This window comes from Ranitomeya variabilis, chromosome 2, assembly GCF_051348905.1.
Source record: "Ranitomeya variabilis isolate aRanVar5 chromosome 2, aRanVar5.hap1, whole genome shotgun sequence".
Taxonomy (NCBI): domain Eukaryota; kingdom Metazoa; phylum Chordata; class Amphibia; order Anura; family Dendrobatidae; genus Ranitomeya; species Ranitomeya variabilis.
The window spans coordinates 211,884,542-211,907,463 of record NC_135233.1 but is presented as its reverse complement, the minus strand read 5'-3'; the positions used below and the strand labels follow the sequence as shown (position 1 = coordinate 211,907,463).

At 41.8% G+C, this 22,922-nt stretch overlaps 1 protein-coding gene across 1 annotated transcript in view; it reads right to left on the bottom strand.

Moving 5' to 3' along the window:
* ADGRD2 (adhesion G protein-coupled receptor D2) overlaps positions 1–22,922 on the bottom strand; it is a 385,952-nt gene that overhangs the window by 99,669 nt on the left and 263,361 nt on the right. Inside the window, exon 21 of the mRNA XM_077283561.1 lies at positions 8,421–8,462. Coding sequence (XP_077139676.1) covers positions 8,421–8,462 — 42 coding nt within the window. The remainder of the gene's footprint in view (positions 1–8,420; positions 8,463–22,922) is intronic.

The following is a 22,922-nucleotide window of genomic DNA, read 5'->3' as shown; positions in this document are numbered from 1 at the left end:
TCTGGATTAAATATATGAAATTTTAAAGAGACGTTCCTCATGCTCTGGAAACTGCACCCCTGAGGCCATATGCTATCTGTAACGGGTGTCGAATCTGCCAATACAGTATAAACCATTGGCGGTGGCAGCCAGTAGTTCCTTTTGTCATTGTGGTGTTGGCAGTGGTTGTATTGAAATATATATATATATATATATATATATATATATATATATATATATATATATATATATATTGTTGTGCAGTGACCTATGTTACAGCCAGGGGGCACTGCGTGTGCACTTCAAGATGCACTTGGAGGCATAATTGTGATGAGGCAATGTCCGGCAGAGTTGTAGATGGCCGGTATGTGTGTTGCAGAGGAGGACACTCTGCGCTGTCGGTCTGAAGATTATGTTGTGGTCTGGGACCTGTAGTCCCACATGTAAATGTGTAGTTTTATTGGGAGACTGGCAGGACTAGTTATGTGCGATGGGTGGGACAAACTAGCCACACACACCCACACTCCCACCCAGGGGAGTGGTTAAAGGTATATAATGTGACCAGGGTGTGGGTCACATGTTCCTGTATGGTTCCTGTGTTTGGATCTGAGTGGTCCAAGTGCAAGGCCCTGCAAGCCTGTGTTGGAAATCCTGGGAATTCCTGAATAGCACATGGTTGGGCTTTGGCACTGAGTGGCCTGTGTGCTGTAGGACCTGGAGGGTCAGTGTTGGAGTCTCCTGTGAGTGGAGACGTCCTGGAAGCACTGTGAGACCGTCAACCTGGACAGTCCGTGTTGAGGACCTGGGACTGACGTGGAGTCAACCTGTGAAGCAGGACCTCCTGAGAGATAACCCCTGGTATGGGGAAAAAGAACAGTGTATGCCAACATAGGACAGTTGCTGAACTGTGCAGTCACCCGGTGACTGGCGAGATAGAGGCTAGAATAATGAATGGTTTGTAAAGCCATATATGATGAAGTAAAGCACTATAAGTCTGTGATACGTAACATGGCCTATAGTGGTTTATGCTGAGATTATAATAAGCCACATAGACTGTTTATCTGAAAAACCCGTGCCTGTCTGATTATTCTGCTGCCAAGCGAGTGTCCCCCAAGACACGTAGTGGGTGAAATGCTACAAAAAAAAAAAAAAAATATATATATATATATATATATATATATATATATATATATATATACACACATATATATATATATATATATATATATATGTATACATATACACACACATACACACACTGTATGTATATATTCCAAGCGTTGGAAATTAAGGTGCATGTATTGTACGCTCACTGGGAGTTCCCCAATAATTGGCCTAGTGGGGAAAATGGCCCCGTGAGCCAAAGGAGGCTGGCAAGGCCTCACAGATAGGTATTGGCTATCAGTCCAACCATACACAGGGGTGGACAAACGGACCCCTGTCAGCCCCTGCTGGTGCTACTCCCCAGGTACTATACTTCAATACCCTCTTCATATTATGCTGTATTCATTATGCTGTGCTTATTCCCGTACATATGCTATGCACTTTACTATCTGATTACATGGGTGTCAGTCTTTGCTGATAACATTTATTAATACACGTATGAGGTTCCAACCTACACCATACTGCAGGTGTCATACAGTACTATATTTTAAAGAACTTTTTTTGTCACATTGACTCAGTACGGGTACACCCAAAAGCTTGTGGGATACATGTAGTGTTATATATATAGCGGTAGTGAAGAAATGCCAAGAAATAAGCTCAGGTGTGCACTATGCTGCAAAATTTACCAAGAACAAGAAGAGAAGCAGAAGAGGAACCCCCATCCAAGGCCCGGGACCTAATGCAGTAGTCCTTTTTGTGGGTGAGGCTGTGGGGAGGACCCATGAAAATTTGCAACCAGTTATTGTGGGCGATATATTCAATGTGGGGCTGAAGGACACCAGTGCAAAACTAACCCTCATCTGCCCTGAATTTGTTTTCCATGAAGAACTTATCCCTGGGAAGACTCTGACTGTCCTCGAGATTGGGAGTGTTCGCCCACTTTTACCGATGGCTCGGGTTTTCCTAGACTGGGGTTCTCAGAGGGAGTTAAGGGAAGTGGAGGTGTATGAGAACCTCCACACAAATGTTTTATTTGGGACCGATGTGGGACAGTTGGTCGCTCAATATGTTCCTCACAACACTTCCAGATCTGGCACTTCATGTGATTCAAATGTTGGTGTCTTGGATGTCAATGTCGTGCATGATGATAATGTTTTTTATTGTACAGGAGAACTCAGCCATGTCACGCTGAGGGCTCATGCTGCTGAGGATCCCCTGAAAGGAGCAAGCATCAGTGCTAAGGACGATGGGAACAGACATGGGGATCTTCAAGTCATGAAGTAGGTGGTCCTGATGTCACGATAGATTGACATGGCCGGTGGTAGCTGCTCCATGATTAGCACTGCTCTTGAGGTATTAGGGGAAGATGGGGGCAGGCATGGGGTCATAAAGAAGGTAGTTGTGTGCCGCTGATCAGTGTCATGACGGGCTATGACATGGCCAATGGTAGTTGCCCCATGATTATCACTGTTCCTGAGGTATTAGGGGAGGTGGGGAAAGTTTTATCCTCAGCCTGTAAAGATGGTGGTTAAGTGCATCCCACAGGCATTTCAGGGTTAGGGAAAAATGTGTCCCACAGCCTGTCAAGGGTGATGGGAAAGTGGTACCCATAGCCTGTCAGGATGGTGAGAAAGTGTGTCCCACAGCCTGTTGGAGTAAAGGAAAAGTGTTAACCACAGCCTTTCATGGTGATGGTAAAGTTGCCCCATAGCCTGTCAGGACGATGGAAAAATATTATCTACAGTCTGTCAGGCTGATGGGAAAGTGTTATCCATAGCCTGTCACGGTGATGGCAAGGTATTATTCCCTGGGAGACCGCATACATAGCTGTTGTCACCCCTAGTCAGAGTGACCAAAACGCATATAATGCACTGTCTTTTGGACTCATCATCCAGAGTGATAACAGAACCAGTTGCTGATTCTGAGCAGGTCCTAGAGGGGATTCCTGTGAGGTTAGGGCTGTAACAACGCTTCTGGCCAACTCTAGCCATGAGTTTTAGACTGCACTACCCGTAGAGACCAGTCTTGAGGCAGCTGAGTGAGCTCACAGAGGAGCGCGGCTTCGAGTCCATGAAGGAGATGGTATTGTGGGATCCAGGAAGGTTGTGCCATGAAATGGGCTTAGGAGATGACCTGTAAATCAGTCTCCCAAGTCACTTCTAAAAGGAGGCAGTTTCATAGAGATAACTGTATAAATCCATAAAGACATCTCCGTAGAGGGGACATATCATCATCACATTGAACATATGGGATTAATTTAAACTGGTTGAGTGAGAAAGAACTGACACTTCAATTTTCATTGAAGTAGGACCTACTGCCATGAAGAGGTTATCCGATAAGAACCAGCCAACAAGCCGATGATTCGTAAACTCAGAGGTGGAGAAGTACAGGGGCTTCCTCTGTTCAAAAGACGTGTCCAGACACGTTGAGGCCAGTGGTCAGTGATGAATATTGGGGTTTTAATCGATTTGATATTTATGAGAGATATGTTTTTTAGAGTTGTAACAAAGAGACAAACATAATATTCACATACATCACTGTAAGGCAGGCCAAACGCCTCCAACTTCATACTGGGCAAATGATTGATGCTATCAATATAATGCTTCATCTCTATAGAAATGTAGAATAATTAAAAGAAATATATTTATAAGAAATATTACAACATCTCTTTCCTAGGACCTGCAGGGGTGGAAAGGATACCGAAAGTTGGCATAGGTTTAGTACTTTTGTTTTGCTATCCATTTTATGTTGTGCGATTGTGTATACCATATAGCTTTGTACCCATTTTCCAACATTTTGTATAATAAATATATATATATATATATATATATATATATATATACATATATACATATATATACACATATATATATATTTAGTTGTTTATCAAGACTGCCTGCCTTTCCGGATTAAAGATATATATATTCCATGCGTTGGAATTTGAGGTGTATGTACTGTACTCGCTAACTGGAAGTTGCCTAATAACTGACCTAGTAGACAAAACAGGTGCTGTCTAGTCCATCACTCGTCAATCAATTGCATAATTGTCCTGATTGGGAGCAGTGGAGTTGCGTCCCCTGACAATTTGGTGTTGGTGATGGGATCTGCACAATTTTCCCTGCTATTACCTCTGACATATTGCTCGCAGTGGCGGAATCTGCATGATCCCTGGTGTTCTTCCACGACTCGGATGTCGGGTGACCAGGGACCAGGGGCTCCTTCCTTGTCCCTAATGCTAGGGACAGGGGCTCTTTCCTTGTCGCCATCTTCCCCGGGTTACTTCTGAAGGTGAAGATGCCGGGGCCATGTTCCTTGCCTTAGCTCCTGAATCCACACTCCGTCTGTACCCTTCCCCCACCCAGGGAAGAGGGGAGTAGCAGTGCATCAACCAGGCGAACAAGGCAACATGAACATTAACAATGGAAGAACACCAGGCATACAAATATTCACTCACATATAACGGAGGAATGTATTGGGGAGTAGAGGATGGGGAAAACCAAAGTAGGAGAAGGAAAGGGAATTATCACAATTACTAACCCAAGCAACAGTCACTGATAAACTCACAAAACACCTTCTCATCTAACCACTAAACAACTATCCATCCTCCCAGCCGTGCATCATAAGCTAGCTCTGACAATGTGTGTCAGTCAGGACCCGGTTTATATCGGGGATAGGAGTGGCTAACCATGATCAGCTGAGAGCCCAGACACCCAGAGCTCCCAACAGGGCCGATTAACCCCTGCACTTCCAAAAGAAATGAACACCATTTAAAAAGAAGGTGATGTGCTTCTTTTCAAAGCAGGAGTAGGAGCAATCAGACGCTGCAGTCTTCTGGCTCCTCTGGCTCGTGGTATCCCCATGACATACTCTCTCTGACAGTGAGCCTTACCAATTTTGTGCCAACCCAGTAAAAGCTGTATAATGTCAAGGACAAAACCAAAGATTAAGCAGGAGAACAAGTTGACATACATGCAACGTATAAGAGCATGTTCACACTGTGGCCATTTTACAGACAAAACCTAAGAATGAAACAAACTGAGCACATGCAGTGCTGCAAGTAAATAGTAATTGCACATGTAAATAACTTGGGTACTTTGTAAACACTGTTCTTGATCAAAAAAGTGCAAAAGCCATACCACTGTGGCAAGGTGTAAACCAAGTTTTTAATTTTCAAAAGGGGTAATAGAAGAAATTGCATAACTAATTGTACTGTTCGTTTTCTCCTGAGTGCACCAATACCCACAAGTGGCTGAAAATTACCAGATTTTTCAGATTATAAGACACACTTATTTCCTCCAAAAATGTGGAGGAAAATGGGGAGTGCATCTTATAGTTCGGATATACTGGATCTGGCTGTGGTGGGGAGGTGGGGAAGTGGTATCAGCGGATCAGTAGGTCACATAGGCAGGAGTGAGCTGCTGCGGCTGACTCCTATGCCCGCTGCTAAAGAGAAATTAATATTCACTGCATGGCATGCCCATGTGCATAGAGGGCAATGAATATTCATTTCTCTTTAATATCATCCTGGTATGATTGGCCCCCATCCCTGTCCTGGCATGTTGTCTCCATCAGAAAAGCTTAAAAAAAACCCAAAAACATTACACTTACCTTCCCAGCGCTTCCTCACAGGATCTTGTCCCGAGGAATTAATATTCACCTCTTTTCACACCCATGGGAATGGAACAAGGTGAATATTCATTTCTCTTACGTAGCGGCACACGTGACCGTCGGCAGCTGCAGAAAGGCTTCGGATGACACTGTGCTCGCTATTAAGGAGCAATGAATACTCATTGCTCTGTGCGCACACAGTCCTGGCGTGCAGAGCACTGAGCATTCCGGCAGCTGCCCTTCAGCTTGCAAGCAGCACATGACGTCCCTGTCATGCGCTGCTTACAAGCATAATGCAGCTGCTGGCACCGGAGCAGGAAGCTGCGAGGGAGCGGCAGGAAGGTAAGTAATATTTTTTTAAATATTTTCTGATGGGGCCATGCATACTAGGATAGGAGCGGGTGCCAATCATACCAGGATAAGGATGTGGCCATGCATACCAGGACCTGGATGGGGACCAATCATACCAGGTTAAGGTTTGGGCCCTGTATACCAAGATAGGGATGGGGTCATGCATACTAGAACGAGATGGGGGGCCTGCATACCAGGATAGGGATGTGGGTGATCATTCCTGCCAGGATAGGGATGAGGAGGTCATGTGTATCAGGATGGGAATGAGGGGACCATATAGGATAGGGGTATAGGGGATAAGGGATACAAAGTACAGAATTGACCACATTTTTTTGTTTCAATTTTTTTTCCTAATATCGTCCTCCAGAACCTAGGTGCATCTTATGGTCCAGTGCATTTTATAGTCCGAAAAATATGGTACTTTTGAGGAACAGTGCAAAGCTCAGAAGAGAAGGAGTTTGTGGGTGCCATACCACATTGGCAGAGCCCCCTGGGGTCCCAAAACAGGATAATTTCCCCATAAATTACCCAATTTTATAAACTATACCTCTCAATTAATTCATCTAAGGGTGCAGTAATCATTGATATCACAGGTGTGTCAGAATTTTTTTCCATTGGGCGGTGAAAATATAATTAATTTTTACCCCAAAAAAATTGTTTTAGCCCCACATTTTACATTTTCACAAGGGGAAATGGATAAAACCGGAACCAAAATATGTCCCAATTTCTACTGAATATGGCAATACCCCATATGTGGTTGTGCGGTTTTGCTTAGACTCAGGAGGGACGGAGCACTACATGACTGAGAAAAATGTTTGTATAAATAGTTTGTAGACTCCATATTCTGAGCCCCTAAGTGCCAGAAGCACAGAATTCCCCTTAAAGTGATCCCATTTTCAGGAAATCTATCTACAGCTGTAGTGAGTATTTTGACTCCATGGGTGTTTTCCAGAGACTAGCAGCAGTGGATGTTGCGGAATAAAAATTGCAAATCTGCCGTCTTAGTGCCCAAACATTGCAGTGCCCTGTATCAACCGTTGTAGTACTCAGCTCGTGCTTCTGAAGACATGCATCTCGCAAATTAAGTGGGCTTTCTTCACTACAGAGATGTCACACATGATTTAAGCACACTGTTGGGCTCAGAAGGGTGGGGGCATTTGAATTTATCCTGTGCTCTACACTGAGCACTTAGTTTTGGGTTTAGATCTAAGTCTCCAAATGACGGGATTCATATGTGATGTTACTATGGACATTGTCTGGCCTCTGTTCAGCGGTGTTCATCTATTCAGAGGTGGACAAAATTGAGGCGGACAGTGCTTTTATGCATGCTTAAGACTGACACAGCTGGATCACAGGTCAGGCGGCGTCCACAGTATCTCCATCTGTCTCATTATTGGGATTTTACTGCCGGGGATTCTGTCTGAATCCCGTATTTTAGAGATTTACATGGAAACCTCAGTGTAAGCGCTCAGCGTAAAGCGCAGGATAAATGTGAGCCAAGCCTTACTGCAATCTTTGGGAGGCAGAATGAACAGATCAACAGCAGGTGAAGAATTCCTGTTCCTCGTGCGGTATAAGTGATTAGATGACTGTATTCTTCAGGTCAGTGTGACTACAACGATACCAGATTTATATAACTTTCATGTTTGGCTACCATCACACACCACAAAACTATTTTTATACAAAAAAATAGCTTTTGGAAAGCCATATTTTGCAAACTATAATTTTTCTATCTTACTGCCGACAGTCATGTAAGGGCTTTCATTTTGTGGGATGTTTTAAGCTATACCATTTTAATTTACACTCTACTGATCGCATTTTATTCCATATTGTTTTGGGCAGTATGATGAAAAATAATACTTTTTTCACATTTTTTGAAAATGTTCACTGAAAGGGTTAACTAATGTGAAAATTTTATAGGTCGGGTTGTTCTGGATGCAACAATACCAAATATGTGTTCTTTAGTGTATTTTTGTTGTTACATAAACTTGAATTAATTGGTATAATATGGTTTTATTTTTTATATTTAGTGATTTTTATTTATTTTTTTGGGGGGGGATTTTTAAAAAAATTCTAACAATTTTTTTTCACTTTATCCATTTATGGGACTTCAACATTTACTTCTCTAATTGCTGGTCTCATGCATTGCAATACATATGTACTGCAATGAGCTAAGTGAACGAGGCTATTGTAATGCGCTACTAAAACTATATTTACAGCTGGAAAGTTTCACCTTTAACCTTTCATCTGGTTGTTACTCTCTCTACTTGCTAGTAAAAATCAAAACTGATGCCCATTTATAAAAATCGTTTGTTTTTTTTGTTTGTTTTTTAAAAAAACGTATCAATAAATATTTTGATGCTGAGCGATTACCTTACCTCACTGTTATAAATGGCATAAATCAAGAAAATATACAGCCCCTGTAAAAAAAAGAATAAAGTAATAAGTTTAATTTCTGATCAATATACACTTTCTTTTATAGACTTACATTTACATACAATTTTTTCCAAATGCCCTTATAGCAATAATTACTTAAAGGTTAAATGGAATCTGTTAGCAGGTTTTTCTATGTAATCTGAGCACAGCATAATGAAGGGGCCGAGAGCCTGATTCCAGCGATGTGTCACTCACTGGGCTGAGTTTTGGAGTTTCAATAAAATCAATTTTTCATCAGCAGGTGATTATCACTAGAGGACTAGGTATCACGTGCCTCCTAAGGTACCTTCACACGAAGCGACGCTGCAGCGATAGCGACAATGATGCCGATCGCTGCAGCGTCGCTGTTTGATCGCTGGGGAGCTGTCACACAGACCGCTCTCCAGCGACCAACGATGCCGAGGTCCCCGGGTAACCAGGGTAAACATCGGGTTGCTAAGCGCAGGGCCGCGCTTATTAACCCGATGTTTACCCTGGTTACCAGCGTAAAAGTAAAAAAAACAAACAGTACATGCTCACCTGCGCATCCCCCAGCGTCTGCTTCCTGACACTGACTGAGCTCCGGCCCTAACAGCACAGCGGTGACGTCACCGCTGTGCTTTCACTTTCACTTTAGGGCCGGCGCTCAGTAAGTGTCAGGAAGCAGACGCTGGGGGACGCGCAGGTGAGTATGTACTGTTTGTTTTTTTTACTTTTACGCTGGTAACCAGGGTAAACATCGGGTTACTAAGCGCGGCCCTGCGCTTGGTAACCCGATGTTTACCCTGGTTACCAGTGTAAAACATCGCTGGTATCGTTGCTTTTGCTTTCAAACACAACGATACACGGCGATCGGACGACCAAATAAAGTTCTGGACTTTATTCAGCGACCAGCGACATCACAGCAGGATCCTGATCGCTGCTGCGTGTCAAACGAAACGATATCGCTAGCGAGGACACTGCAACGTCACGGATCGCTAGCGATATCGTTACAAAGTCGTTTCGTGTGAAGGTACCTTAAGTCCCACTACTGATTAGCAGCTTTCTGGCAATATACAGCGTACACAGAAATCTGCCAATCAGGGGTGTGGGGCGGGGTTACACACAGCTCAGCATTCTGAGCTCTGCTAAATCTGCAGCAGAGAAAACAGGGATTCTGTCACAACTGTTGTACCCAACGACTCCATATATAGGAAATCTTGGCCAAACACTTCTGTGTTCTCTATATGAGAGCCGCCGTTAGAGGGGTCTTGTCTCTTCTCTGTTGGGGTAGGATGGGACATCGGGATCAGCAGTTGAAATTTAGTCAGGAAGCCTTTATTCACATTGTCAACTGTTCCGGCCAACATCAACCGGCTTGACCAGTGCAGTGCAGACAGACTGCTGAGTGAGTGCTGAAATGCTAGTCACACAAGAAGGACATGCTACTCACACACACGCAGCCCCCCACTGCAGCCTATTGTAAATACGTGTGGAATTGTTTTATTCCTTGTATTTTTTTTTATTTTTATAACAAAAATAAAAAGCATGGAAACAAATAACCGTAGTTCTTTTGTATATTTTTCACACTGAAATTTCAGCCCTCTTGTGCGATTTTCGCATGATTTTTTTTCGCTAGTGTGCTTGAGGCCTTAGTCACAAATGCTTCTGGTCATTACTCACAGCTGTACCTTGCTCTAAAATTTCTAATTCTTTATTTAAAATATATAAAAAATGATTCATTGTTTCAGTGCTTTTTTGCTCAAATAAAACTAAACTAAATACAATATGTATAGTCTTTATATTATCAGATACAATAAACTGAATAGAACTAACTAGAAACTAAATGGCTAAACAATGGAAAACAACAACCTCCTGTGGTGTGACAGTAATGGCCTTAATTACAGAACAAAAGACGGTGATTACAGGATGTTAGCTAAAATCCTTCAGGTCATTCGACTGGTCTCTGTGTTCCAAAGGTAGAAATGTTAAATGACCCCTCTCTGGGACTTCTAGTGTTAAAGGGATGTGTAACGGCGGTGACCCGATGCATGGCCCTGGGCGCCTATGTTAAAGGGACGGTCTTTAAAAGGGCTAGTTGAATAATAAGTTTGTGACACCACCTGGGGTATTTGGTCAGGGGTGACCAACGCTGCTTAAAAGGGTCCACTGGGGTGATGTTATGGCAGCAGGGATGGTATGGCTTGCCCCAGGTGAAGCTGGGTCCCCAGGGCTCCCGATGTAATAGATTAAGATGGTGATAGATGGTGTAGTAAGAAATGGAGAACACAGGTTTGCAGTCTCTCTACCTCTTTACTTTGTTCTAGGCAGCCACAGTCGAGGGTACCGGATTACGGATGCTGGTGTGGTCCGGCCGGCTTGAAAGCGAATTGGGAATCCCTCTAAACAGGTGGGTTTGGAAGCCTTACTTCTAGCGCTGTGGTGTTGTAGTCCCTTGCTGCCTTAGGCCTCACACAAGGTCCTCACGTTCTCTCTTTCCCCCCTTTTTTGTTTACAGGATCTCCATCATGACCCGGGCTCTGTTTGCTACTGTCTCCTCAGGTGCCAATGGTGGATGGGTGACTTGAAGTCCAGCCATCCGCGGGTTTCTGCTGTGATACCTAAAGTGCTGCACAACCTCGGTCTTCCGGCTACCGGTATCTGCGTACGGCGTGGAGGAAGCCCTGTAGCAGTTTCTCTTTCCAGCTCTTCACTCTCCTGTGCTTCTTCTCCCTCTTAAGTCTCCTGCAAACTGCTCTGCTTTCTTTTTCCTTCCCAGGAAACGTAGAATCACTCATTTCCACGGCTCCAGCTTTCCTTCCTCTCTCTACTCTCACCAACTGTCTAACTCCAACTGCCTAGCAACTGACTCCTCCTCCCGACCAGAGAGGACTGCTCCCCTGAAGTCGGGTGTAGAGCTCCCCCTTCTTGCCTGGAGATAGAACAGTGTTGTATGTGCTGAATACCTGTCAGAGATTCTTCCTCGCTTCCAAGCATGACATCACTCTCCCCATGAGGAAAACAATGCCACTGTAACAACCGGTTACCTGGGGTGTTACACTCCCCCGATAAATCCAGTACTCCCGGACTGGGAAAACAAAAACGACAATAATGCAACTATTTGGGGAAATGCATTTCAACAGATACATAAACTATACTTTCCTTTATGGGAGGCTGTTTTTCTTGAACGTTGCTAAAAATATTTACAAAGGAACAGTCATTTTAGTACCAGGGTGTCCTTGTGCACCAACAACAGTAATGATGCCGGGGACCTGTTCTAAACCTCCAACATAGGGCTTGGGTGGGCTGCAAGGTGTAATATTCAGACCTGGACTTCGGCCACGCCAAACAGTTTTTCTTCAGTCTTCGGGACAAACAAGGCCCTACACACGCTGGCAATGTCGATAGAACCAATAGGATGCACCTTAAGAGGTGCCAACTATTTACAGTAAGGTTTTTGGGCAATTCACCATCCATTACCCTATTGTCCATTTAAACCCGCAGACATGACATTTTTTTTTGTTTGTTTTTTAACGTACCACAGACAAAATGCTTGCTGCGCACTGATGACATCCGTTTGTCATCAGTGTGACATGTACCAGCGCCTGGCAAAAAGCAGTACAGTTCTTAATTTTCCCAGGCTCTGGGTGGTGAATCTAACTCTCATCATTCTTGACTGGTCACTCCGCGGTCAGCGAGACCAGGCAAGTCTGTTGACCGCTGTAGTCAGCATCTTTGTCTAGCGCGTATTAAATAAATCATTTTTTTTTACAGCAGCATGGAGTCTCCTGTAATTTTCCAAGCCAGCTGAGGAAAAGCCAATATATAATATAAATAATTCTGACCTCATCATATGGCAATCAGATAAGGCAGGCTGCACTGTCATCACGGATACAGCCTTGTATTGCAAGTCAGTTTTGGCCATCTTAAATAACAATACATACAAAAAATTAGCCACTAATCCTACTTATCAAATTTAAAAGCATTTTTTCTCCTGTAATTTTGCTAACCAGCTGAGGGAAAGCCAATATATAAAAATATAAATAATTCTGACCTTATCATACGGCAATCAGATAAGGCATGGATACAGTCTTGTACTGCAAATCAGTTTTAACAATACATACAAAAAAATTAACCACTAACCCTACTTCTCAGTCTAAAATCTAAAAACATTTTGCCTGCATGTCTGAACGAGAGCATATATTTGGGTGTGATCAACTCAAAATTACACAGATGGCTTCTGCCTGATCACCCCATAATGCTCATTTTTTACAGACTTCTGAAAACCTACAAGAACATTTTTCCGCCACCACTTCACCCAATTATTTCAGTCACTGGTTCCCTGAATGAAAATGTAAGTGAGTAGGTAGATCAAGATCTTCAACCATTAGTGACCCAAATCCCGTAGACAATTACAGTGCTTATTCAAATATTCTGAAATGTTTCATTATGCTATCCCTTGATTGATTTCTTAAATCCCAATTTTCTCACCTTCAATCAAAAATTTTATTTACAAACACTAGGTGCCCCTATGGGACCAAGATTTTCACCAACTTTAGTTATGGCATAGTGAGAGGAACGTTATAGATTCCCTGTAAATAACCTATTTTTTTCCCCATATAATGTGGTATGGCCACTTTGTGGACGATTTGTTGTTAGTTTGGAGGGGAGATACTAAAATGGTCCACAATATGCAATACAGGCTATCCCGTGTGGAGAATTTACACAAGCAAGATGTTTTTGTTCAAATGACAAAACCTTCCAATCTGAAGGAATCATCATACAAAAAAGGCTTATGGACAGGGGATAGAAAAAATTCAATATCAACAAAGCATTTAAGGACACCAAACATAAAACGAGAAGTCGTCAATTACACAGAAATAACAACAACAACATTGATTCTCATGACTCCACTACTACAAATATGGTCTGTACTCCATATAGCAGACAGTTCACTGACATTAAAAAAAGATCTTAAAATATTTGCCAATATAATAAACCAGACCAGGACAATAAAGTACGCCAAGTTCTCAACAATGGCTGTAGATGTGTAGCTAGAAAAGGAAAAGGAATGTCACTTGGAAAATTATTTTCTCCCAGTATGCTCAGATCCTCACAATCTTCTCCAATGTGATTATCCAGCAAAGGATTCTATAAATGTGCTGGTGATCGTTGCAGCACATGTGAATTTGCCACAACCAAGAAAAAAAAAAAACTTTTTGGGTCTTCCACAAGGCACAGTGCAGACTATAAATTCATTCATCAACTGCGACTCAGACCATATTGTCTATTGCATTGAGTATCGTGCATGTAACCTTATGTATATTGGTTGCACAACCAGGAAATTTAAAAAAAAAAAAAAAAAAAGATTGCCGAAAATATCGCAAACATCAAAAATAACAGCAGCACATATTCAGGAGCAGTGAAACACTTCTCCCTCATACATAAAGTGAGTCAGCGTGGTCAAGGAGTCCAAGGTCAGAAGCCAGGAGGGTACATCAAACAGAAGGAAGAGACATTAACGTTCTGAGGTCAGAGTACCGGGAGAATAGCGGATCAGAGCTGAAGGGGTTAAACAGGTGGATGGACAGAGCGAAGTCCAAGGTCAAGCAACAGATCAAGCATACAGAACTCATTGCACAGGAGAACAAACCTCAAAAGCTGAATATGTGTCTGGCAGAGGTCTGGGATACACAGCTCAGTTAAGAATCATGGCAATTAACTGGAATAATGAACACATTGAGACAGCCAACAGCTCACAGTCTCAGATTGGATAGTCGAGCTCAGGCTAAGCATCCCCCTGTACCCGATTGGATGGCCAAACTGTAAATCAAAGTACTGACAGCTTCAGCACACCCCTATACCAGACTGGACGGCCGAACTGTCAGTAACTGCACACCAGATACATTGAGGGGTGGAACCATGACACATAGTCCCACAATGATCTGCATGCTTTGGTAAGCAGCCACATCAGTGATGTGGCCCCTCTCCACAACAGCCTGAACACACTGAGCTGAGCATGTGAAGCGCTGCCTGTGACCGGCGGCAACCTCAATTAGATCACTGCCGGTCACACGCAGCCGTGTTTTCACTTTCAGCTCAGTGTATTCCAGCTGGTGTGGAGAGCGGTTGCATCACTGATCTGACTGCCCACCAAATCATATGGATCGTCGTGGGACATGGGTATGGGGATAATCGACTGAAAGTGCCTCCATCTAACATGCGGAAATTGCAAGAAAGTACTTTGGCCTCAGGAGTTGTTTAATATTAATTATTACGGTAATTGAATTATTCTTATTCTCAATTATGTACCGAGCACATTGTCTTTCGCTGACATTACAAAAGCTATTTCTGTATATTTAGCTAAGAGGGTAAGTTAACACCATATATAGAGAACACGTGTTCTATGGGACATATATAATCACGTCTCTGAGGAGGTGGAGGAGGCTGTCACGTGGGGGCTGTCACCTCCTGCCTTCTCTCCTTCATTCTCTACAGACTTCAGACTACTAACAGAAGGAATGAACAACTGGTAGCCATGATGACTTCTACTCCATGACAAAGACACCATTTACCATTCAGAATCTCAAATGGACAATCTCTTTGTAACCACTTCACCTATTTTATGTTTTACTGAAATGTGTTATTTTGTGGACAATCCAATAAACCACAAAATTTTTTATGAAAATATCATGACATTTTTTCTTTAAGAGCATTGCATCTGGTAAAGAGTCCTCCTGGTTAAATAAATGTGCGATATAAGCATATTTAATAGGGGTCAATGTTCCAAGAGAACAATTTTAACACCCAGGGAACTATATGCCACAATAAATTAACTGCGGTTCTTAAGGCTTAAGGAGGTCCAATGTGCTACTAAAGTGGCCATTTAGACTAGATGAAAGCACAAGTGGTAGGTGGCACAGCAATATGATAAATGGTACATTAAATTCTTGGCACTGTTATGGATTTTGCACTGGAGCTTAATTGTAAAATCTTGCTTAATACGTTGCGGTTAACTAAATAAAATTATTATTATAATTAGGTTACTTTGATATTTTTTAAATGAACACTAGCTAAATGCTTCCAATTACGATATGATATAGAGTTAGACTGGTATTAACGCAAGGCAACAAAATGCTGTAAGGGTAGGAAACTAGTGAAACTTTTTTATATTTTTTTAACACAGAATAACCTCTTTATTACTTCACTCTGGTAAGGGAAGTAGAACAAAATGCATTAATGTTTGTATCACACAATGCAGAGAATAATAGATAGAACATTAAACTGTATTATGTGTTGACATTGTGCCTGTGCCTTAGCTGGTGAATTTAGTGTTTAGCGAATATTGCTGTTGCAGGTATCAGTTTTATTAATAACCCTTTTCTCTTTGTTTCCTTAAAACATCCCTTTATCGCTTATGCTTTTTACAACATTATCTTTTTTTTTTTTTTAATGGATTTATCTTATCCACAGTTTGACATTTATGTAATTTTAAGTATCTGCATCTTTGACCTTTTTCAATTTGTAAAAACATTGGACAATGAAAAAAATAAAACTTTAGCATTACACAACTTTATACTTATTCCGAGAAGATGGAAGAGAAAACACGCATTGAAAAAACTTGACGAGACATAAAAGCCTGCTGTAATGTTATACAGCACCAGCATGTTCTGCGGCATTGTACATAGATTGTATCACTCACATCTGGTGTCTCTGTCCTCTGGTGAACACACAAATCCAGAAGGAGCCAACCAACATATCTGTCTTGCTAGAATGAGGACCCCAAACCAAAGACCGAAAATGGAACTCAATGCTGTGCTTTGCCACACAGGACAAGAGGTCTGGAGTTTGGCGCCCCGCCATCACTTTTCCATGACTATTGGCCAAGTCCTCACTAGAACAATGCCTCTTCACACCAAAAATCCCATGGCAGGCCCAGCTGATTTATGACTACAAAGTCGAGCTGAACTCTCAAAGATTTACCAAATCCCAATATTTTACATGTTATCCCAGAGCCCCTATATTAACTTCACATATATTCTACAGGGTGGGCCATTTATATGGATACACCTAAATAAAATAGGAATAGTTGGTGATATCAACTTCCTGTTTGTAGCACATTAGTATATGGGAGGGGGAAATCTTTTCAAGATGGGTGGTGACCATAGAGGGCCATTTTGAAGTCAGCCATTTTGGATCCAACTTTATTTTTTCCAATGGGAAGAGGGTCATGTGACACATCAAACTAATTGAGAATTTCACAAGAAAAACAATGGTGTGCTTGGTTTTAACATAACATTATTCTGTTATGCGTTATTTACAAGTTTATGACTACGTATAAAATGTGTTCAAAGTGCTGCCCATTGCGTTGGATTGTCAATGCAACCCTCCACAATGGGCACCACCACATTATGGGTGTCAGGTCCGACCATTCCTACATGATCAGTTTCCTGGAAAGTGGGTTAGTCGTCGTGGGCCAGTTGAATGGCCACCAAGGTCTCCCGATCAGACCCCCTTAGACTTTCATCTTTGGAGTTATATGAAGGCAATTGTCTATGCTGTGAAGATACGAGATGTGTAGCATCTGAAACAACGGATATTGGAAGCCTGTGCTAGCATTTCTTCTGCGATGTTGCTATCAGTGTGTCAAGAGTGGGAGAAGAGTGTTGCATTCAACACAATGGGCAGAACTTTGAATACATTTTAAAAGTGGTCATAAACTTGTAAATAACTCATAAAAGAATAAAAAGTTATGTTAAAACCAAGCACACCATTGTTTTTTCTGTGAAATTCACAATAAGTGTCACATGACCCTCTTCCCATTGGTAAAAATAAAGTTGGATCCAAAATGGCCGACTTCAAAATGGCCGCCATGGTCACCACCCATCTTGAAAAGTTTTCCCCCTCCCATATACTAATGTGCTACAAACAGGAAGTTGATATCACCAACCATTCCCAGTTTATTTAGGTGAATCCATATAAATGGCCCACCCTGTATAATTTAAACACTTGATTTTCCTAGACTGCTCTAATAATGAATTTAGAAAGTATTTTTTTTACCCCTAATTATAGTCTATCCCTGGTTGTAAATACAACATGAAAATTTCCTTCTGAATTATCATAGCATGATGCAATTGAAATCATCTCTTCATGTCTAAGTTGTATTTAACACCAGAGTTCTTCCCAAGAATATATTTTCCCTTCTCAGATACAGTGGGGGAAAAAAGTATTTAGTCAGCCACCAATTGTGCCAGTTCTCCCACTTAAAAAGATGAGAGAGGCCTGTAATTTACATCATAGGTAGACCACAACTATGAGAGTCAAAATGAGATAACAAATCCAGAAAATCACCTTGTCTGATTTGGCAAGTTTTATTTTGCAAATTATGGTGGATCCGTGAAAAATAATTTTTCCAGCGGAAGGAGAAAACGTACAGAGGAACGTTTTCTCTTTCCGGCTAAAAAACGCACAGCGACAGTTCCAGCGATAAACGGATGAAACGTGAGGTGAAATTAGTGAATCCGGCTACCGTTTCCGGTATTTTTATACTGAGCATGCCCAGTAGCTTCGTTTTCCATTCTCGAGTCTCTCTTGCTCGCTCCTTTTCCCCCGGAACAGGAAGTCCAAACTCTATGCCCGGTAAACAAAAACTGATCCGGCACGTCAGTTTTTCACAATTTGCACCAGATCCGTTTTGTTTTTTTTCTTTTTTAAATCGCCGGATTATGCCTGAAGGCAAAAAACTGATGTGTGAAAGTAGCCCAAGTCTTCACAAGGTTGGCACACACTGTTGGTGGTATGTTGGCCCATTCCTCTATGCAGATCTCCTCTAGAGCAGTGATGTTTTTGGGCCTGTCGCTGGGCAACACGAACTTTCAACTCCCTCCAAAGGTTTTCTATGGGGTTGAGATCTGGAGACTGGCTAGGCTACTCCAGGATCTTCATATGCTTCTTACAAAGCCACTCCGTTACCCTGGTGGTGTGCTTTGGATCATTGTCATGCTGAAAGACCGATCCACGTTTCAATGCCCTTGCTGATGTACGGAGGTTTGCACTCAAAATCTCATGATACATGGCCCCATTCATTCTTTCATGTACACAGATCAGTCGTCCTGGTCCCTTTGCAGAGTAACAGCCCCAAAGCATGATGTTCCACCCCCATGCTTAACAGTAGGTATGTGTTCTTTGCATGCAACTCAGCATTCTGTCTCCTCCAAACATGATGAGTTTTGTTTCTACCAAACAGTTCTACTTTGGTTTCATCAGACCATATGACATTCTCCCAATACTCTTCTGGACAATTCAAATGCTCTCTAGCAAACCTCAGCTGGGTCCAGATATGTACTGGCTTAAGCAGGGGGACACACCTGGCACTGCAAGATCTGAGTCCCTGGTGGCGTACTGTGTTACTGATGGTAGCCTTTGTTATGGTAGTCCCAGCTCCATGCAGGTCATTCAGTAGATAACCCTGTGTGGTTCTGGGATTTTTGCTCACCATTCTTGTGATAATTTTGACCCCATGGGGTGAGATCTTGTGTGGAGCCCCAGATCAAGGGAGATTATCAGTGGTCTTTTATATCTTCCATTTTCTTATTATTGCTCCCTCAGTTGATTTCATCACACCAAGATGCTTGCCTATTCATGATTTAGTCTTCCCAGTCTGGTGCAGGGCTACAATTCTGTTTCTGGTGTCCTTTGACAGCTCTTTGGTCTTCACCATAGTGGAGTTTGTAGTGTGACTGTTTGAGGTTGTGGACAGGTGTCTTTTATACTGATAAGAAGTTCAAACAGGAGCCATTACTACAGGTAATGTGAGGAGGACAGAGGAGCCTCTTAAAGAAGAAGTTACAGGTCTGTGAGAGCCAGAAATCTTGCATGTTTTTAGGTGATCACATACTTATTTTCCACCATAATTAGCTAAATGAATCTTGGCAAATCATACAAGGTGATTTTCTGGATTTGTTTTCTCATTTTGACTCAGTTGTGGTCTACCTATGATGTCAGTTACAGGCCTCATCTTTTTTTATTTATTTTATTTTTTTTAAGTGGGAGAACTTGCACAATTGGTGGCTGACTAAATATTTTTTTCCCCCACTGTAAATGTGGTACCAGCATGATATTCATTTATGCAGAACTTCTGATCAGGGAATTAAGGAAATTTCAGTAAATTTACATAATTGGACTAACAGATGATCAAGAAGATTCCCAAAACCCTTGCTCAGTGGCCACATTCGTAATCTGGCTGCTGGACCAGAGTTTTGAGAACTTCCTCCCGTTTGCCAAACGCCCAGCACTTCTTATGACTTTTAGATCTGGCTCAGTATCCTGAGTGACCTCATTTACCTCTCATTTGTAATCATGATAAGCTGATCAAAAAATATTAACAGGACCAATATTAACTAATGACCACATCAGGGTAAAAACCGAGGTCTCCTGAATGTCCAGAATTTCCTCTGAGTCTGCCAGTTTTTATGAAGAACATAGCATCCAGGCAACTTTATAAGCTTCCCCTGACCAAGTTGGCCAAATCCATCAGTTATTGTACCTGGTGTTATTTTCCATCTGTACTGTGAATCTTCCAACTTCATTAATACCTGAAATTGCCCCACTACATTTTTTTTTTTTTTTTTTAAACAAGGGCATGCCTAACCCACCCACCTTTTCAGGTATTTGCAGGAACTTCAATTTCAGACAAAAAAAAAATCTTTATTTTTATATAGTGCTAACATATTCCGCAGCGCTTTACAGACATTATCGCTGTCCCCAATGGGGCTCACAATTAAATTCCCTATCAGTATGTCTTTGGAATGTGGGAGGAAACCGGAGTACCCGGAGGAAACCCACACAAACCACTGAAAGACTCTAGAGCTGCAAGGCTGCAGTGCTAACCACTAAGCCACCGTGCTGCCCTGCAGACTCCTTTCTTTTCAATATCAACTCAATCAGTTTTTATATATTTTTTATTTATCCAGAAACGTAAGGCACAAAGTATATACTACAGTTTTGTCTGCTAAACCATTTTTGTGAGTGCAATTATCTATTGTGAGGCAGTGAGGGGGATCATATGTGAGGGTTGATATGTATCCCCGAGGATGCAGACCGAGACCTGCTGGTGTGCCTTGTGTTCACACCAGGAAGCCTGTTAGTCACAAGGCAAATTAATCCCTTTACCCCAAAGGGTGGTTTGCATGTTAATGACCAGGCCAATTTTTACAATTCTGACCACTGTCCCTTTATGATATTATAACTCTGGAACGCTTGCATGGATTCTGGTGATTCTGACATTGGTACTTCATGTTAGTGGTAAAATTTCCTTGACATTACTTGAGTTTATTTGAGAAAAAAACTGAAATTTTGGTCGAACATTTTGAAAATTTAGCAATTTTCCAACTTTGAATTTTCATGTCCTTAAATCACAGAGATATGTCATAAAAAATACTTAAGTAACATTTCCCACGTGTCTACTTTACATAAGCACAATTTTGGAACCACTTTTTTGGTAGGGAGTTATAAGGGTTAAAAGTTGACCAGCAATTTCTCATTTTTGCAACACCATTTTTTGGGGGGGACCACATCACATTTGAAGTCACTTTGAAGGGGTCTATATGATAGAAAATACCCAAGCGTGACACCATTCTGAAAACTGCACCCCTCAAGGTGCTCAAAACCACATTCAAGAAGTTTATTAACCCTTCAGGTGTTTCACAGGAATTTTTGGAATGTTTAAAAAAAAAAAAATGAACATTTAACTTTTTTTCACAAAAAATGTATTTCTGCTCCAATTTGTTTTATTTTACCAAGAGTAACAGGAGAAATTGGACCCCAAAAGTTGTTGTGCAATATGTCCTGAGTACGCCGATACCCCATATGTGGGGGTAAACCACTGATTTTGGAAAGTAAACCCCCCAAGGAACTTATTGAGATGCGTGGTGAGAACTTTGAAACCCCAGTATTTCACTAAAGTTTATAAGGCAGAGCTGTGAAAATAAAAAATCTTTTTTCCACAAAAATGATTTTTCGCCCCCAATTTTTTTTCCCAAGGGTGACAGGAGAAATTGGACCCCCGTTGTTGTTTAATTTGTCCTGAGTACCCCAATACCACATATGTGTGGGTAAACCACTGTTTGGGCGCATGGCAGAGCTCAGAAGGAAAGGAGCGCCATTTGACTTTTCAATGCAAAATTGGCTGGAATTGAGATTGGACGCCATGTCTCATTTGGAGAGCCCCTGATGTGCATAAACAGTGGATACCCCCCAAAAGTGACCCCATTTTGGAAACTAGACCCCCAATGAACTTAACTAGATGTGTGGTGAGAACTTTGAACCCCCCAGTGTTCCAATTAAGTTTGGAACGCAGGACCATGAAAATAAAAAATCCTTTTTTTTTTTTTCCACAAAAATTATTTTTTAGCCCCCAGTTTTGTATTTTCTCAAGGGTAGCAGGAGAAATTGGACCCCAAAAGTTGTTGTCCAATTTGTCCTGAGTATGCAGATACCCCATATGTGGGGGTAAACCACTGTTTGAGCGCACGGCAGAGCTCGGAAGGGAAGGAGCACAGTTTTACTTTTTCAACGCAGAATTGTATGGATTGAGATCGGACGTCATGTTGCATTTGCAGAGCCCCTGGTGTGCCTAAACAGTGGAAACCTCCCAATTCTAACTCCAACCCTTACCCCACCACACCCCTAACCCTAATCCCAACTCCAACCACACCTCTAACCCCAACACACCCCTAACCATAACCCTAACCATACCCCTAACCGTGACACACCCCTAACCGAACCGTAAACATAATCCAAACCCTAACCCCAACTCCAGCCCCAACCCTAACCCTGACGGGAAAATGTCAATAAATAATTTTTTTTAATTTTATTATTTTTCCCTAACTAAGGTGGTGATAAAGGGGGGTTTGATTTACTATTTATAGCGGGTTTTTATGTTTGGCAGCTGTCACACTAAAAGATGCTTTTTATTGCAAAAAATATTTTTTGTGTTACCGCACTCAGAGCTATAATTTTTCCATATTTTGGTCCACAGAGTCATGTGAGGTCTTATTTTTTGCGGGACAAGTTGACGTTTTTATTGGTACCATTTTCGGGCACATGAAATTTTTTGATTGCTTTTTATTTCGATTTTTGCTAGGCAGAATGAACAAAAACCAGCAATTTGTGAGTTTCTTTTGGGGTGGGGGCGTTTATACCATTTCATGTTTGGTAAAATTGATAAAGCAGTTTTATTCTTCTCATTTATATCGCTTTTGTATGTTTTGGTGTTTTATACAATAAAAACCATTTTATAGAAAAAATATATATTTTTGCATCGCTTTATTCTGAGGGCTATAAAGTTTTTACTTTTTTGCTGATGACGCTGTGTGGCAGCTCGTTTTTTTGCTGGACAAGATGACATTTTCGGCGGTACCATGTTTATTTATATCCGTCTTTTTGATCGTGTGTAGTGTTGAGCGATACCGTCCGATACTTGAAAG